The 17,650-nt window shown below is 43.0% G+C and overlaps 1 protein-coding gene across 1 annotated transcript; it reads left to right on the forward strand.

Moving 5' to 3' along the window:
* Positions 1-212: 212 nt before the first annotated feature.
* LOC108491116 (dedicator of cytokinesis protein 8-like) lies at positions 213-5,431 on the forward strand. Its single transcript, XM_029566137.1, has 5 exons — positions 213-265; positions 1,875-1,945; positions 3,275-3,413; positions 4,048-4,149; positions 5,420-5,431. The coding sequence occupies exons 1-5, from the start codon at positions 233-235 to the stop codon at positions 5,429-5,431; spliced, it is 357 nt and encodes a 118-aa protein (XP_029421997.1). The 5' UTR covers positions 213-232.
* Positions 5,432-17,650: the final 12,219 nt, after the last annotated feature.

A 17,650-nucleotide genomic window follows, 5' to 3' on the forward strand; every position in this document is an offset into this window, starting at 1 on the left:
CCCATGACCCTGGCTGGCCACTGTATATGGTGGAGTCTCACAAAGACCACACGTTTCTGCCACCACCTCAGAAGCAACTTCTGGAACTAAGAACAGGAAATGGAAGAAAACTCTAGATACTGATTATTAGGTTTCTTTTTTTTCTAGAAATCTTCTATATGTCTACCCACAGAGACTGAACTTTGCTAACAAACTCGCATCTACCAGGAACATTACAATAAAAATCCAGTTTATGTGTGGAGAAGATCCTAGCAATGCTATGCCGGCAAAGAGGAGTAACATTTGCCTAGGGTGGGCTGTGCTTCCTTTGTCAACTCACATTGGCAAAAATCTAGAGTTCATCGGTGTTCAGAGCATTTCTGCCACCGCCCCCCTCCCCCATCCAGGGCTTCTTGTATGCCAGGCAAGTGCTTGACCACTGAGCTCTCCAGATCAATGTATAGTGTATTCTGTTCCAGCACAGTCTACGTAAAACACACAGAGCCTTTTTTGGCTAGATTAGTATTATTCCCAGGATGATGATGAGGAAACAGCATCAGTCTAAATTGAGTATGTTTCCCAACTTATGCCACTATGAGATGTCTCAACTTGGAAAATCGTTTTAAAGGATTGAACGATATCATAAGGTCTCTCCACATTGCCCATGGAGCCATACCACTCCATTCTAGAAAATTAAAGAGATTGACTCGATGTTCGTTCTTTTGCCGAATTTCTTCCACATATGTGCTTAGGAGAACATGAGACCATATACCACAAAAATGAAGCACAGCCTAGCAAAACATACACCACCTTAACACCTTTTAGAATGAATCTATCCTAAGGCAAAATTAAATCAAATAACACATATTAAAACAGTATTCTCTAAAAACACCAAACTGTCAGAATTTCCTAATGAACGACATGGCTGGTTAGCTATTACCATGTCCACAAGTCATAAATTGTAGCTCACTGGTAGAGCACTTGCTTAGCATGTATGATGTCCTGGCTTTGATCCCTTCCTCCCCATACTGGTACACAGACATGTGTAACGCTTTTCTTACATCCCTTCCTACTGAAATGATTTTCTCCCAGCATGACCACTCCTCATATATCCACTTTCTAAGAAAATCATCCTCCGAATGTCTTGCCCATTTTCTAATGCAAGGTGCCATCTTCCAACAGTGGTAGGAAAGGGAAGGGTGAAAGAGGAAGGGCGCTTGGAAAGGAGGAGATGTCTGGGGGGCTCCCTTAGTCTTCTGGCCCTTGCAGGTCATCACCATGCCTGAATAGGTATACCTATTCAGATCTCATGTGTAGCCAAGATACTTAGCTGGCTGACAGTGTGGGTAAATTTCAGCCTGTTTTCCACTCACCAAGCCCTGGACCTGGTCTGAGGATTGCTGAATCTAGAGGAAAGGGCTTTTTCCTTTTCCCAGGGGAGCAAGTCCACTATTGGGGGCTACACTATTGGGGGCCATGTACTATTGGGGGTTACAACAGACCCAATGAGGTATCTGCACACAGGTGGACAGGGCAGTGGAGACCGAAATCACCCACGTAGTCAAGTTCATGTCTTTGGAAAAGAGAAGACCCTAGCCTGTTCTGAGGACAAATTAATGTGACTTTATTATGTTGTGTCTGGGCACTGAGACGTTAAGTCCTGGTTTTTCAATCTCACAAACCTGTGGCCCTTGGCCACTAGTTAGTCCCTTGCCACCTTAGTTTACTCTGCATAGCCAGATCTAGTTGGTAAGATTGGGCCAATTGTAGGACCCAGCCCTCTTAACTTGTGTAGCATAGCTCTGTGGGCCCGAGTATCCTGCTAATGTAATAGGACAGGATTGGATATAACCAAAAGTCACTCTTCATTTTGTTCTTTCCATATTGACAAACAGGTCATCTTTGGGAAGTCCAATGGGCCTGAGTTTCTGCAGGAAGTGTACACAGCCATTACATACCATAATAAGTGAGTATATTTCAGAGTTCTGAACATATGATGTGGTTGTTTCGGTAGCTCCTAGTTGTTTGTTTGGTTTAACTCCTGGAGGGCTTTTCTCAACAGTTTTTGTAACATAGAGACTAAGACACAGAGAAGATTTATGGCAGCTCCATAATTCTGTGTTGGCAGTGTATGATATTTGTAAGTAAATAAGACTAACAGGAGAAAATGTGTTCAAGAATCTAATATGATTTGGAACTTTTTAAACTATGATAGAGAGATTATTTAGTATTAAATAAGGAAGAGTATTTTCTCACTTGCTTTGATACACTAGAGAGAGCCAGAAACAAAGGCCAACTCTCTTTGTCCCCTGCCCCATTAAGCTGGCCACAGGAAAAATAGAACATTCAGTTATGTCAGTCACCTGAATCATGGGACTGTCTAAACTGTTAATCATATTTCACGGGTAGGGGAGGAACATCTCTATGATGCCAGGTAGGGTTTTGCTGCTGGCCAGAGAAACAGAATCGTTTAAGTGTTTCATTAAACACTGGCTAGACTCCTTCCTGCATCACCCATTTGTTTCTCCAGTTCATTGATGAGAACAGCCACATGCCAGGCCCTGTTCTTGGGGTAGAGTTGGGAAAAGAGTTCATAGCAGGACTCTGAACCTTATCCCTTTTCAAATTAAATTCTTGAAATTTTCCATTGTGTGAAGAAATTCCTTTCCTCTTGACAAAGGCTTCAGGTTATGAACAGTTTTTTGTTAAGTGAAATATTTCTTTTTCTTTTCTTTCTTTTAAATTTTATTTATTGTGGGGTTTTTTTTATGTGTATGTGTGTATTGCCTGTATGTAGGTGCACCTGTGTCGTGCAATGCCTGCGGAGGACAGAAGAGACTGTCAGATCCTCTGGGACTGGAGTTACAGACAGTTGTTAGCTGCCATGTGGGTGCTGGGTTTTGAACTCAGGTCTTCTGGAAGAACAACCAGTGTTCTTAACCACTGAGCCATCTGTCCAGTCCTTATTTTTTGGTCTTTTTTGAGACAAAGTCTCCCTGTAGCCCCAGCTGGCCTGGAACTCACTATGTATACACACCAGGCTGGCCTTGGGTTTTTTTAAACTTCTCCCATGCTGAGATTAAAGGTGTGCACCACTACTCTCGGCATTAAATGAAATATTTCTAATAGCTTCAACTTGGCCTCAAGGACTTGGAGCTTAGAAGCAGAATAATGTAAAATGAAAAACCCAGCAGCACACAGCACATAGGGGCAAAGGGTCCAAGGTGTTACTTCTCATACTCAGGGACGTTCACCCTGCTAAAAGTTATTTGTGTACCTTGTGCTCTTGATACAGGTCTCCTGACTTTTATGAAGAAGTGAAAATTAAGCTCCCTGCTAAGCTCACAGTAAATCACCACCTCCTGTTCACCTTCTATCACATCAGCTGTCAGCAGAAGCAGGGAACCTCTGGAGAAAGTCTTCTGGGATATTCAGTGAGTTGTTTTCAACTTGCCAGTTGGCACTGCAGTCCCTGGTGAAGCCCAGGTCCCTGCAGAGATGGCGACTGCATCCTCTTCTCTTGTCTTCTGTCAGAAGTTGCCAAATGTGCCATCCAAGAGACAGCAGAGAGCAGGAATGACTAGCAAATGGCACATTCTACAAATGGAAAGAAAGCTGGTGGCTGGTGAGTCTTTAAAGAATGTTCATTAATGTAAGAAAAGGGCATTGCAATATCTGTTATTTCCAAATTTAATATATGCGCGTCACAGATAAAATTCTCTCTTTCCTTCTTTTCCAGGGGGAAAAGTTAGTCCTTTAAAATTTTTTTAAGGATAAAATGAATATTGGAGTACGTACACACACACACACACACACACACACACACACAGGCTATAAAGAAAAATGCTACTACTTGGGCTCTGGAAGCAGCAAACCATTGATACTCCCATCTCAAGAACTCTCAGGAAATTTATAGTGCAAAGAACTGGACAGAAACTACTTCCAGAAGGCGACCTGGTCAATATCTAATTGTTGTTTAGCTGCATTTGATTGCCATGAGCTAGATAAATTGCCAGAGTCCTGTGCTGTGATTAAAAACTGCTTTGCTCTCGACATCATCTGTTTCAGTGGCTGCCGATTCTCCTAAATGAACGTCTTCAAACTGGATCCTACTGTCTCCCAGTTGCCTTGGAAAAACTGCCATCCAACTACTTCATGCATTCTGCTGAGGTAATCAGCAGCTGGCCAGCAGCTGCTTCCTGTCCACTGTGGTCTTGGATCACCTTCTCCCACCCACTTCCCTTTCCCTTAGGCATGCCTGTGGGTGCTCACTGTGTTCTCTGGAGTAGTCATCAGCACCTTGTGTTTTCTGAGAGCACATTGTTCTGACAGGATGGGAGGAATATCGGGCTGGGAAAGAGTCCTTACTCATTTAGATGTCACCACATCAGAATGTTAAGTAGATGCAAAGTGTCCAGGGCTACTTCACTTTATCTATAGCATCAGAGCTCACTGAGTCATGTTCTGTAGATGAGAGGCAGCTTGAGCCCACTTATGATAGACACCACTCCTAGCAAGGATCCCTATGAAGCATTTCCAGATCTGAGTCCAGCTGCTTCTCCCATGCGCCAGTGGTCACAGCCCAGATGGATGGGCTGTAAAGGGGCCAGTGTCAAAGCCTCTGCTCTGCCAGTCTCCTGCCCTTCCTCTTGCCTTTGCACTCTGCTGCAGAATCCTCATTTAGAGACAGTCCTGAGACTCACCTGGCCACACCAGCTTCCACTCTTGTGCTTATTGATCCCTTTAGCCAAGGTTTACATCAATGAGTATTATTTTGAAGCAAGTCCCTGACATCATGTCAGTCCATTCATGAACATTGTAGCATGTATCTTGAATACAGGGCTCTTTTTTAGCCAACACAAAAAGATCTTAAGCCGGGTGTGGTGGCTCATGCCTTTAATCCGTGTACTTGGGAGGCAGAGGTGGGCAGATGTCTATGAGTTCAAGGCCAGCCTGGTCTACATAGTGAGTTCCAGGACAGCTGGGGCTACAGGGAGAACTTTTCTCAAAACAAACAAACAAACAAACAAACAAACAAACAAATAAAACCCAAAAGACCTTAAAACTGACAATCCAGATGGGAGAGATGGCTCAGCAGTTAAGAGCACCAACTGTTCTTGCAGAAAACACAGCTTTGAATCCCAGAACCCACATGGCAACTAGCTAACAACTATCCATAACTCCGGTTCCAGGGCATTGGACGTCCTCTTCTGTTCTCTGTGGGCACTGCATGACAAGGGCACATTTATAGACATACAGGCATAACACTTAAACACACAAAATTAAATAAATTAATTTTAGAAACTGACTTAATCCTTAATATCATCCAATACCCTATCAGTGGCCACCTTTCCGATTCCCCATTGGGATCATTTTGTGTGGTATTGCTTCGTATGTCTTTAGTCTGAAGTTCCTCCTTTAATTCTTGTTTTCTTTTCAGTTTTTAAGTTGAAGACACTTACAGAACATTGAATTTAGATAGAACCTTTACAGTAATATTTCTTCCCTGTTCTTTCACTGCACCCTCCAGCCCCCTAGACTAACTTGTCCTCTGCCTTAGACTGAAGCTGCTCTCCTTGACACCAGGGACAGCCCCTGTATAGACATTGTGATTCATATTTATGGCCTAGGCATACAGTGACTTGCAGAAACCTCCACAGCTACTTTTCCAGAGCCAACGTAGTGGTGTTTGCCTGTAATCTCAGCTCTCAGGAGGTTGAGGCAGGAGAATTACCAAAAGTCTGAGGCCCACTTGGGCTGCCTAGTGACACAGTGACTCAAAACCAAACACAAGGGACAAGAGAGATGGCTCAGCAGTCAAGTGTACTGTCTGCTCTTAAGAAAGATCTGGGTTCTGTTCCCAGGACTCACATGGCAGCCCACAACAGTAACTCCAGTTTTAAGGGATCTGACGACTTCTTCTGGCCTCTGCAGGCATTGCATGCATGTGGTACACTTATATAGGCAAAACACATACACATAAAAATAATTAATAAGGGCTAAAGAGATGGCTCAGCAGTTAAGGGCACTCGCCTCTTTTGCAGAAAACCCAGGTTCAGTTCACAGAACCCACAAACTGACTTACAACTGGCTGTAATTCCAGTCCAGGGGCTCCAACGCCCTCTTCTGGTCTCCATAGACACCAGGCACACACATGGTACATACCCATAAATACAAGCAAAACACAAACATAAAATAAAAATAAATCTTTTTTAAAACACCATTTAAAAAATGAAAACATAAGTCAGAAACTGAGAAAGGATTTAAAATCTTAAGTCTGGTGGAGAATATGTATCCAGAATATAAAGAACTAGTTTTTAAGATTTTATTTTTAGTTTATGTGAATGAATGTCTTGACTGCATGTATGCAAGTACATCGTGTGTGTCTGATGTCCACGGAGGCCAGAAAAGGGGGTCAGAACCCCTGAACCTGGAATTAAGGACGTGTGTTAGCTGCCATATGAGTGCTAGGGACCAAACTCAGGTCCTCTGGAGGAGCAATAAGTGTTCTTAACTGCTGATCCATTTCTCCAAGCCCCAATATAAAGAACTATTGGGGGGCTGGAGAGATGGCTCAGCAGTTTAAGAGTACTGTCTGCTCTTGTGGAGGATCTGGGTTCAAGTCCCAGCACCTACTTGGCAGCTAACAACCATCCATAACTCCAGTTCCAGGGGAATCCAATGCCCTCCTCTGACCTCCACGGGCCTTGCATGACATGGGTACACTTACGTACATGCAATCAATACACTCATACACAAAAGATAAAAATAATGAAAATAAAATATTTTTTTAAAAGAGCTGTTCTGGTTCAATAATTTAAAACAGGATGCGGGGGATGAAGCTCAGTGACAAAATGCCTGCTTAGCATGCTTACGGCCCTGAGTTTGATTCTCAACACCATATACATACACACATGAATACTCACATACACACGTGTGCATGCATGCAAAGGAACACAGATGAAAAATGGGCGCAAGAGTTTAATAGACATTTCAACAACAAAAAATGGGACTGGGGAGATGGTTTAGTGGGAAAAGTACCTGAGCACTTGAGCTCTGACCCACACACACATAAAAGCTGGGGATGGCAGCCCCCATCTCTACCCCAACACTGGGGGCATGGAGGCCATTCTAGTTGAAACAGTGTGCTCTAGGTTTGGTGAGAGACCCCGTCTCAAAAACTAAAATGGACAGTAATAGAAGAAGATACCTGAAGCCAAACTTTGGCCTCCACATACACATGCACAGACAAGCAAATGCAAAGATGCATACATGAGACATGCAGACACAGACACAAAGACACACACACACACACACACACACACACAGCCAATAAGCACATGGAAAGATGCTCCACACCATTAGATATAAATCAAAACTACAAGAAGGTATTGCTTCACACTCACTAGGGTGTCTATGATTAAAACACAGACAAGACAACCATGGTGGCACACACCTATAATCCATCACTCAGGAGGCAGAGGCAAGAGGGTATCAAGTTTTAGACCAGCCTGGCATACATAGTGAGATCCAGTCTTGACAAAATTTTTAAGTGACAACTACTAACAAAAACATCTCGCAGACAATACACAATGGTGAAATGTGGAGAAACTATAACCCTCATATATTTTCATAGAGATGTAGAATAGAGTCACTTTGAATTGTTTACTGTATGACCCAAAAATTCTACGTATTTATCCCCAGAAAAACAAAGCATGAAAATTCATAGCAATGTTACTCATTTGAAACAGTCCGAATGTCCTGTAAACCAATTCGCTATATCTACATATGAAATGTTTATTATTCAGCCATTAAAAGGAGTGACATAGTGATACATGCTGCATCATGGGTGAGCCTTAAAAACATTCTGGGGCAGGGAAGATGGCTCGGTGGACAAAATTTGGATCCCTAGCACCCACAGGCCAGGCAGGTGTGACACGCTGCCTGTAATCTCAGCTTCTAGGAGGCAGGGACAGGGGATCATCTGGACAAACTGGCTGACTAGACCAGCCGACCAGTGAGCTCTGGGTTCAAGTGAGAGATTCACCTTAATGTACGAGGTAGAGAGAGATTGGGGAAGATACCCAACATTAATACCTGATGTCAGTCTCTAGCCTTGACACATGTGAAGCACATGTGCCCATAACACACACACACACACACACACACACACACACACACACACACCATCATTCTGGGTAAAAATAATACCAGATTCAAACAACCACTTAAATGAAATGTCCAGGAGAAGCGAATCAATACAGAAAGAAAACAGATTAGCAATTACTAATGGCTGTGGGTAGGAACTGGGACTGCATATAAATGGGTACAAAGTATTTTTATGAGGCAACGGAATGATCTAAAACTGTAAGAGCTTCAGAACTTGGCAAATTTACTAAAATTACGGTACAATTAAAACAGATGAATTTGGGGCTAGAGAGATGACTCAGCACTTAAGAACACTGGCTGCTGTTGCAGAGGACCTGGGTTGGGTTCCTAGCACTCACATGATAGCTAATAACTGTCTGTAACTCCAGTTCCAGGGGATCCGATGCCCTCGTTTGACTTCCAAGGGCATTTCATGGCATGGGTGCACTTACAAACATGCAGGCAATACTCTCACGCATGTAAAATAAAAATAATAAAGTATCAAAAAATAAAATGAGTGAATTTTCTGATGTCTGTGTGTGTGCAAGGGTGTGCATGTGTGTGTGTGTGTGTGTGTGTGTGTGTGTGTGTGTGTGTGTGTATTATTCCTCAATGAAGCAATTTAAAATTTTGAATTAAAAGAAATCACCCTTGGGGCTGGAGAGATAGTTCAGTGGTTAAGATCACTGGTTGCTCTTGCAGAAGACCTGAGTTTGATTTCCCCCACTCACATGGTGGCTAACAACTGTCCAGTAACTCCAGTTCCAGGGGATCCAACACCCTCTTCTGGCCTCCACAGCCACTGCACAACACGGGTGCACTTACATACATGCAGGCATAATACTCATAAAAGTAAAAAAGAAAGCATCCATGGTATACAGGATAGTTCAATTTTCAAAATACAAATGAATACATAGGCATGGTTAATTTGCTTATTTAATTCTCTGTAGATGATCAGATCTTGAATGATATGCTTCCATTGTATTATTGGGTTTCTTTGTTTGTTTTGGAGGTGTGCTGAGGATGGAACACAGGGCTTCCTACATGTTAAGTCAGTCAATGCTAATGCAAAGCTGTGCCTTCAAGGCTTCTGATTTTTTTAAATAGTAAACATTACTTTCACTCTCAGAAAAAACAATGCATCATTGTATTGCCATGGCAGGGTATGATGATCTTAGACAAGCTACCCATGACTCAGTCCCTTCATCTGTAAAATGGAAGAGATAATAGTTAACTCCAAGCCAGGTGGTTGGTAAGAGGATTAAGGCTGCTGATATTGTGGCATATTTAGAAAAATATCTGGCATAGTAGTAAGACATAGACTCCATATACAGGCACATAGTAGTAAGACATAGACTCCATATGCAGGCACATAGTAGTAAGACATAGACTACATATACAGGCACATAGTAGTAAGACATAAACTACATATACAGGCACATCTTCTACATGTGAGAAGAACTGCTCCATTTGAAGGGACCAATGATAAATTTACCAATTCTCCATTTTGTCCGTGGGAATTGCTTTTGCTCCAGATCATGATGCAACCAGTCAAGGAAAAATTCCTCAGGGTTGGCGCTAAAGTGAGGGACTGTATGAGTGAAAATACAAGCTGACCATGTCAAGTATGTAGTTGAGTCAGCAGTCTGAGCACAGATGTATGCAAGCCATGCCCCAGGACTGAGGTAAGCAATAGGACTGCAGGTAGAAGGGGGCCTTGGATGGCTAAGCATTTAATGAGGAAGACTTTTGACGAGATGGAAGACAGCTCTCCTGCAGTGACTGTGGATCTGAGGGGGAATAAATAAGAAACAGGACATTCTAGGTCATGGGAACAATGGATGGAAGTCTGCGTGCTGGGAGAAAGCCCACAGGTTGGGGGAGAGGGCACAGACATGCCAGTCTGGAACAGAGGAGTCAAGTTGGAGCCCATCAGGAGATAAGCATGGACGGATAGCATGGCACCTAGCCTGCCAGTGGGACGGTTGGCTTCTGTCCTATAGGCAAATGGAGAATGATGGAGGCGTTTGTCCTTGAGTCGTTGGAGGAATGAAAGTGGGTTCTGCTAATCACTGTGTGATTTGAACAAACCACTTAGTGTATTTGGACCTTTTGGGCCTTTATGTGGGGACAGTAATATCATAGGGATTAGAGGTATTTGTAAAATGCCAGGAAAGATGCCTGCCAATAGAAAATGCTCACCATTGTTGTTAGCTACTGCGGCTTTCAGTGTAGATTGGAGACACGGGAGGAATTTGAAAGCAGGTAACGCTGACAGGACATAGTTACTCGGGAAGATGACTACACCTGAGGTGGCTGCAGCGGGACTGAATGACCAGCCACTTTCTCTGCCATTCAAATTCCTGCACATCTCCATCCACATAGACAGAGGACAGGCAGTCAGAGCACCGTGTATCATAACAGCGGGATACAGGCTTTACAGTCAGACTGCCTGAGTTAGAAGGCTAAACTTTGCTTCCTTTTCATCATCTGGAAACTGGAAACCACTTGAAAATTACCGTGAAGATACAACTTCCCAGTGTGTAAAAGCTTACAACAAGGCCTGCCAGAGAAAGAGTCGAAGAGGAAGACGGTGTTGTTTTTGTTTTCTATAAGGGGATTTTGAAGCTCACAATGGTAAGCTAGGAAGCAGGCTTTAGGATCTGAGCAGTTTGTTACTTCTTCCCAAGCAAGATTGTCCCAATCAGATCAATCTTCCCAAGCAAGATTAGCAGCCCAACTAAAAGCCCAGAAGATAGCAAGCCCCTTTCACAAACCACATCATCCTAACAAGACTGAAGCATCCAGGGCCAGTCTCAGGCTCCTAGGAAGACAATGGGTTCAATAAGGTGACATTTCCATCACATGTGGCACACTGGCCTACCAGCGAGATGCAGATTCCTGTCAGGAGGCAGCAGAGCCACACAGCAGGGAAGCCCTTGGGTACCACTCGGCAGACACCATTACTGCCTCGTGAGACAGTAATGACTGATTTTCATAAGCAGTGCTTGTAAGTAATTACCTAAACATGAAGTTTATTACTCTCTGTCTTAATAGTACAGCTGTGTACTGGGTGTGGTGGCCCATGCCTTTAATCCCAACACTTGGGAGGCAGAGACAGTGGATGTCTATGAGTTCAAGGCCAGTCTAGTCTATATAATAAGTTCCAGATCAGTCATCGCTATGTCGTGAAACCCTGGTTTGGGTATGTAAAAGAAAAGGTTGTTATCCAGTCTAGAAAAGTCAAAAGTTAAATAAAGCAATCCGCAGAAAATATACTTATAGTCCAGACAAATTAGGAAATGTATTTTCAAGATAATAATAGGGCCATCAAGATGTCATACTAAGTAAAGGCTTTTACTGCCAAGTCTGATGACCTGAGTTGGATCCACAGGAATCACACAGTAGAAGGAAAGAACCGACTTCCCCAAGGTATCCTGTGACCTCCACATGTATGTTGTGGTACACAGACAGGTGCATGCATACACATATAATAAATATAATTAATTTTGTTTAAGTTGTAAAGAAAATTGTCCAGGTTAGCTTTCACTGTCAATCAACACAGTCTGGAGTCATCTGAGAGCCTCAACTGAGGAATTTCCCAGATCAGATTGGCCTCTGAAGGAGTATCTTGGTTGTTGACTGATACAAGTGGGTCCAGCCCACTGTGGGTGGTACCATCCCTAGGTGGGTGGCCCTGAACTATAAAAGAAAGCTAGTTGAATATAAGCTGGCCAGTGAGCCAGCTGCAAGAGCATCTTCCACGGTTCCTGCTGTTCTTCTTTGCCTGTGAAGTGAGTTCCTTAAGTGGAGACAATGTTATGCCGAGTAGCAAGCAGGCCTGTCTTCAGGTTTCTGCCTTGACTCCCCTCAGTGATGGACTGTGACCTGGAGTTGTGAGCTAAAATAAACCTTTCCTCCCCTAAGTTGCTTTTCATCAGAGTGTTTTATCACAGCAACATAAACAATAATTACAGATGACTTTTCAATATTAACTGTTGTTTTGAAATGATCAATATACTGATTCCCATTAACCTATGGAAAGAGAGGAGAAAGGCCATCATAAGTTTTTCTCATAGAATCAACTGCTTAAAACTTTAAGAAAAGTCTTATTTAGGGACTAGAGAGATGGCTCAGTGTTTAGGAGCACTGGCTGCTCTTGCAGAGGACCCAGGTTCAGTTCCCAACACCTACATAGCAGCTAACAACTGTCTATAATTCCCGTTCCAGGGGATCCGACACCCTCTTCTGGCCTCCATGGGCACTGCAGGCCACAGGTGCACTTATGTGCAGGTGAAACTCATACATATAAAAATAAACTTTAAAAGGAAAGCCCTGTTTTATATATTTATGGACTTGAGCTGGAGCTAATGACTCAAACTTATAACCCCAGCTACTAGAGAGCCTAAAGCAAGTGGACTGAAATTTCCAGGCCAGCCTGGACTACAAAGTGAGTTCAAGGCCACTTGGTAACTTAGTGAGACCCTGAGACCCTTTCTTAAAGAATAAAAAAAGGGCTGAGGGTATAACTCAGTGTTAGAGGGTATAACTCAGTGTTAGAGTGATTATTTGTATGTACAAGACCCAGGACTGTTCTAACCCTTGCACCATTAAAAATGCCTTATTTCACAAAATTAAATTTGATGGAGAAACAGTAACAATATACATTTATGGCTTGATATTTGTGGAGAGCAGACAAATGTCAAATTCCTATGTAGGATTTTAAATGATAACTGCCTTATCTTAAATGACTATTTCTTTTTATTCTTTTTTTTTTTTTTTTTTTTTTTTTGGACAGGGTCTCCGTCCTGGAACTCACTATGTAGACCAGGCTGGCCTCAAACTCACAAAGATCTGCCTGCTTCTGCCTCCCAAATGCTGGGATTAAAGGTGTGAGCCACCACGCCCCGCTTAAATGACTATTTCGAAACAAAGGCAATTGCATTTTAATATTAAAAATCTTCCTCAAAGCTGGGTGTGGTGGTGCACATCTTTAATCCCAGCACTTGGGGGACAGAAACAGATGGATCTCTGTGATTTCAAGGCCAGCCTGGTCTACATAGTGAGTTCCAAGCCAGCTGGGACTACAAGGAGACCCTGATTCAAAATGAAAAGACCACAAAAAAAACCTACTTTGTCATTATGCATTTATTTAAGTATTATAGAACAATTGCTAATGGAGAAAACTGAGATTCTCCAGGACTTTCCAGTCTCTTCTGATGTAAGAGACTAAAAAGAACAGAGGAAAGCATGAAAACAAATCCTGAAATAAAATTTCCTTTAAGAGTTTCTAAGTGAACTGGAAGCAAAATGTGTATGAGCCAAGGTGCTCAGGTGGACCCCCTGCTCTGTTCAGTAGCCAGTAACTTGCTGATTCCTCAGCTTTCTGACATGAAAACAAGACAGGTTAGCAGAACTAACTCTACCAGAATAAAGAACAACGTAAGTGTACTTGTGCTTTTACCATAGTCTACTTCCATGGGGTGGAAAATTGGGAACGGTAAAATGAGTATTTTGTGACTAATTCAAGGTTTAAAAATTGAGATCTTCAGTAGATACACAACACACACACACAATTATCAGCAATTATGTATTTTATCAAGCTTTATTTTACTCAAAGCCTTGTCAGGTTTCTACTTTACCAGATTTATGGGGAAAAAAAAACTGTACTGAGTTTTAGAGATGTGTTATAAAAACAAAACTTCATCTATGTTAAAAAGAATAAGCTTAGAAGCAATATAGTGAGGATGGGCACAGTAGTTGGTGCCAAGGATGAGAATGCCCATCACTGTCTTGACACATTAAAGATCACTTGCAACTATAAAATAAAATAAAAATTACTGTGTCATTTAGCCAGACATAGTGTCTTATGCCTTCAATCTCAGCACTGGGGAGGCAGAGGCAAAGATCAGAGTTCAAAGTCATCTTCTACAACCTAACAAGTTCAAGGCCAGACTGGGCTACAAGAGATCCTGTCTCAAAAATAAGTAAATAAAATTTTAAGATCATATTGGGCTACATAGTTCTATACTACTGAAAAATACTGCTTGAGTTGATAATATGGTTATGGCTGTGACTTACGGGATGAAAATACCTTAAGAAGACACACCAGTATTAAAGCATGTTCTTGGAACTAGGAGAACAACACAAAAAAAGTGAAATGCCTGACTATAGAAAGACACTCAGTGACAGTTCAGCTGGAGAGATGCCGGGAGTTGGTTGGGGATTCACCCAAGAGAACAGTGGCAAGAAGACCTCTGTTTAAAATCACTGAGGATTCCTGCTGCTAGAGGCTTCTGAGTAAGGCCTTCAGGAGGGCAGTAATTTGGATTAATGAAGTAAATTAGGTCAACCAAGAAGCATGGAAAACTACACAAACTAGAATTAACTCTTGGAAGAAAGGACTCTGTCTCAGAATGAGGACATTCATGGGATATCCATTCTGCTCATGGTATTTTCTTATTTTTTAATTTTTAAATTATTTTTACTTTATGTGTATGAGTGTATTGCCTGCATGCATGTAGGGGCATTCGTGTCAGAAGCTAGAAGAGGGCATAGGATCCCCTGGAACTGGATTACAGATGGTCGTTACCTATCTTGTAGGTTCCTAGAACCGGGGTCGTCTGTAAGAGTAGCCAGCACTCTTAACCGCTGAGCCACCTCTCCAGCCCATCTCTTGACACTGTCGTTGCTGGTGTGCCTAGGTCCCAGTCCCCCAGCATTCTCTGCTGCCTTTTACAGTCTTAATGGCAAGCATTCCTCCTTCCTTAATGGCTCAGGAGGAGCACAAAGCCCTTACTGAGACAGACTGGGGCATTTTTATCACTGTTTTACAAATACTGTATTTAATTTCTTTCTTTCTTTCTTTCATTTTGCAGCAGGATCTCACTGATCTGTAACCTGCGATCCTCCTCCTGCCATTTATTGTTTTTTTTTTATTTATTATTTATAAAAAAAGCAGGCTCTCACTGGCCTGAAACCTACGACCCTCCCCTGCCTCAGCCTCCCCAGATCTGGGATTACAAGAGTACTTCCCGCTGTTCGGACTGAACTTTATTAATAAAAACTGGAAACATGCTGAATCCCACGCTATGGCTTGCAGAGTGAAACCTCTTCCGGGGCCTCCAGGGCACAGCTAGGCTTGCCCAGTGCAGCACCATCGTTGTGCAGCAGCTGTGAAGCCAGTCCACAGAACCAACGCCATCGCCCCACCCCCAGCCTCCAAGTAGGCTGTACAGGGTCACATCCCTTTTCTTTCCCTATTTCCTTCCCAGAAGTTAGGCACCTTCCTCAGTGATTAACAAGATTGATCAATAAAGTCTGTCCTTCTGTCCCCAAGTGAAGATCCAGGAATTTCCATGTGAGAATATGTGTATTTAATTCCTTTGTGGTATTATAATGTTGAAGTAGAGTCAGAAAACTGCATGAATGTTTTGCACAGAATATACACAAAACAAAATTATTGCTTATTTATCTGAAATTCTGATTTATCTGGGTGTTCTGCAATTTTGTTAAATCCGTCAACTTTGTGTGTAGTTAGAGATTGAAGCCAGTGCTTTGCCAATGCTAGACAGGCACTCATGAGCTACATCCCCAGCCCTGACAACCCTGCTTGGAAAGGCCCTTAGAGGGGGCTGGACTAGCACTGGCTGCTCTTGCAGAGGACCGAGGTTCAATTTCCAATATCCACATGACCTCTAACAACCCTGTGCTCCAAAGGATCCAATACCCTTTTCTGGTCTTTGTGGGCGTCGCTCTACATGGGTGCCCTTACCCACATGCAAGCAATGTACCCATACACATGAAATAAGAATAATAAAACATTTTTTAAAAAAGAAAAGCCCTTAGAAACATCCTATCCCCACGCCCTTAGAAGAAATAAGTCTTTAGCCTACTGCTCCAAATGAAACACAAAGCCAGTATTCAATAGTTACACCAGAGACCATAGGGGCCAGAAATCCTAAAATATTTATTAGTCTTTTACTTAGACAGTATATGTCTCCTGCTATGAAATATCTTTTTTTCTTTAGACTCAGAGTCTAAATTTTTAAAATAAGTATGTACTGAAAGGGGATAACACATTTAGAGGCAAGTGGAGTCTTTTATGGAAGACAGTGACAGCCCCGTCTTTACCTTTCAGACAGCTTCCCACCGTCCTCCTGGCTTAAGCACCTGATTACCAAGGAAGATGGTCTTGCAGATAAAGTGTTCTCCCACAGAGAGTATAGGGTCAAGGGTGTTCTAAGGAGGGCATGGTCAGTTTTACCTGGGAAAAAGGGAAGAGGTATGCAGCCCAGTCTTAACAGCATACCTGGAAGACAAGAATTCTGACTTCAGTCTAACTGGAAGCTAAAGAAAGCTACAGATAGAGATGTGTATGTATAGATATGTATATGGATGTGTATGAAATGCATGACACATTCCAGAAATGAAGACAAGATACATGTAGCTGTACCTGAGAGGCAGAGGGTAGCCAGCAGGGAGGGCTTGACTGGAGCTTATAGCAATAATTAACAAAATTCACAAACAGCTTTCCGTGTGCCTGACATGAACGCATTCTGTGTTAATTCATTTCTCTGTCATCATAGCCCTAGACCCAGGTCCTGTCATTACTCCCACTGTGCACATAAGAAATATGAGGTACACCAAGGGTCCATGACTTCCCAACCTAAAGAGAGAGGGGCAGCAGGAGTTGGATCCAGGTTCCCATCCTTAACCATGGTCTAGAGTGATGCTTCTTGCTCCTCCATTGTCCCTCATTGGCAACAGTAGCTGGGAGGCAGTGGCACAAATCTGTAAACCCAGCCCTCTGGAGGCTGAGGCTGGAGGAGGATCATCAGTTCAAGGTCAGTCCAGGCTATATAGCAAGACCCTGTCTCAAAAAACAAAGCAACCAAACAAAAAAGGATAGTGGCCTCAGGAAAGAATTAGGGAGTGGAAATGGACACGTGAGACATTTTTCCAGTCCTGGGTGATAACAATTTAATTAGGGCAATCCACACTGAGCACTCTTGAAGCCACACCAAACAAAGCAAAGGGGCAGGCAATTAAGTGTTAAGTGTGATACAGACCATAAATTCCATGAAAATCAGAAAAGAGTCCTGTTCACAGGGAAGTTATAACTGCTGTCAGAGGGGCTGGCCTTGGAGCTGGTCTTTTGACTTGGAAACAAGGAGCTGTAAAGTCTAGAAAATCTCATAAACCTTTTCTGCTTGATTTATTGATTCTTAACAGTATCCCCCTACATCAAGACCAGGACCTGTTCTTATGGTGTGCGCGTGCTGGGCGCCCTGGCGTGGTGTGCGCGGGCACACCTGGAGAGTCACGGCGCGGGTCCGTGGGCTTCTCCGTGTCTCTGTGGGTCTCTGCTGCTGGAGCGTTGTCCAGCCGTGTACCGCCTTAATTTTCCCCCATGCGCTTTCCTCTTGATGCGAGATCCACTGGCCACTGGATCATGCGGGAGAGCGCAAGGCGGCTGAAGCTGGGTTCCGTTAGCCGGTGACAGAGAAATGCTGCCTCCAGT

Source organism: Nannospalax galili, unplaced genomic scaffold (genome assembly GCF_000622305.1).
Source record: "Nannospalax galili isolate Female #2095 unplaced genomic scaffold, S.galili_v1.0 scaffold251, whole genome shotgun sequence".
NCBI lineage: Eukaryota > Metazoa > Chordata > Mammalia > Rodentia > Spalacidae > Nannospalax > Nannospalax galili.

Coding starts and splice junctions, on each gene's coding strand:
- LOC108491116 (XM_029566137.1), top strand. CDS start 233: ATGTGTGGAGAAGATCCTAGCAATGCTATGCCG. Junction 266..1,874: donor ATCCTAGCAATGCTATGCCG/GCAAAGAGGAGT, acceptor ATTGACAAACAG/GTCATCTTTGGGAAGTCCAA. Junction 3,414..4,047: donor AAAGTCTTCTGGGATATTCA/GTGAGTTGTTTT, acceptor CATCTGTTTCAG/TGGCTGCCGATTCTCCTAAA.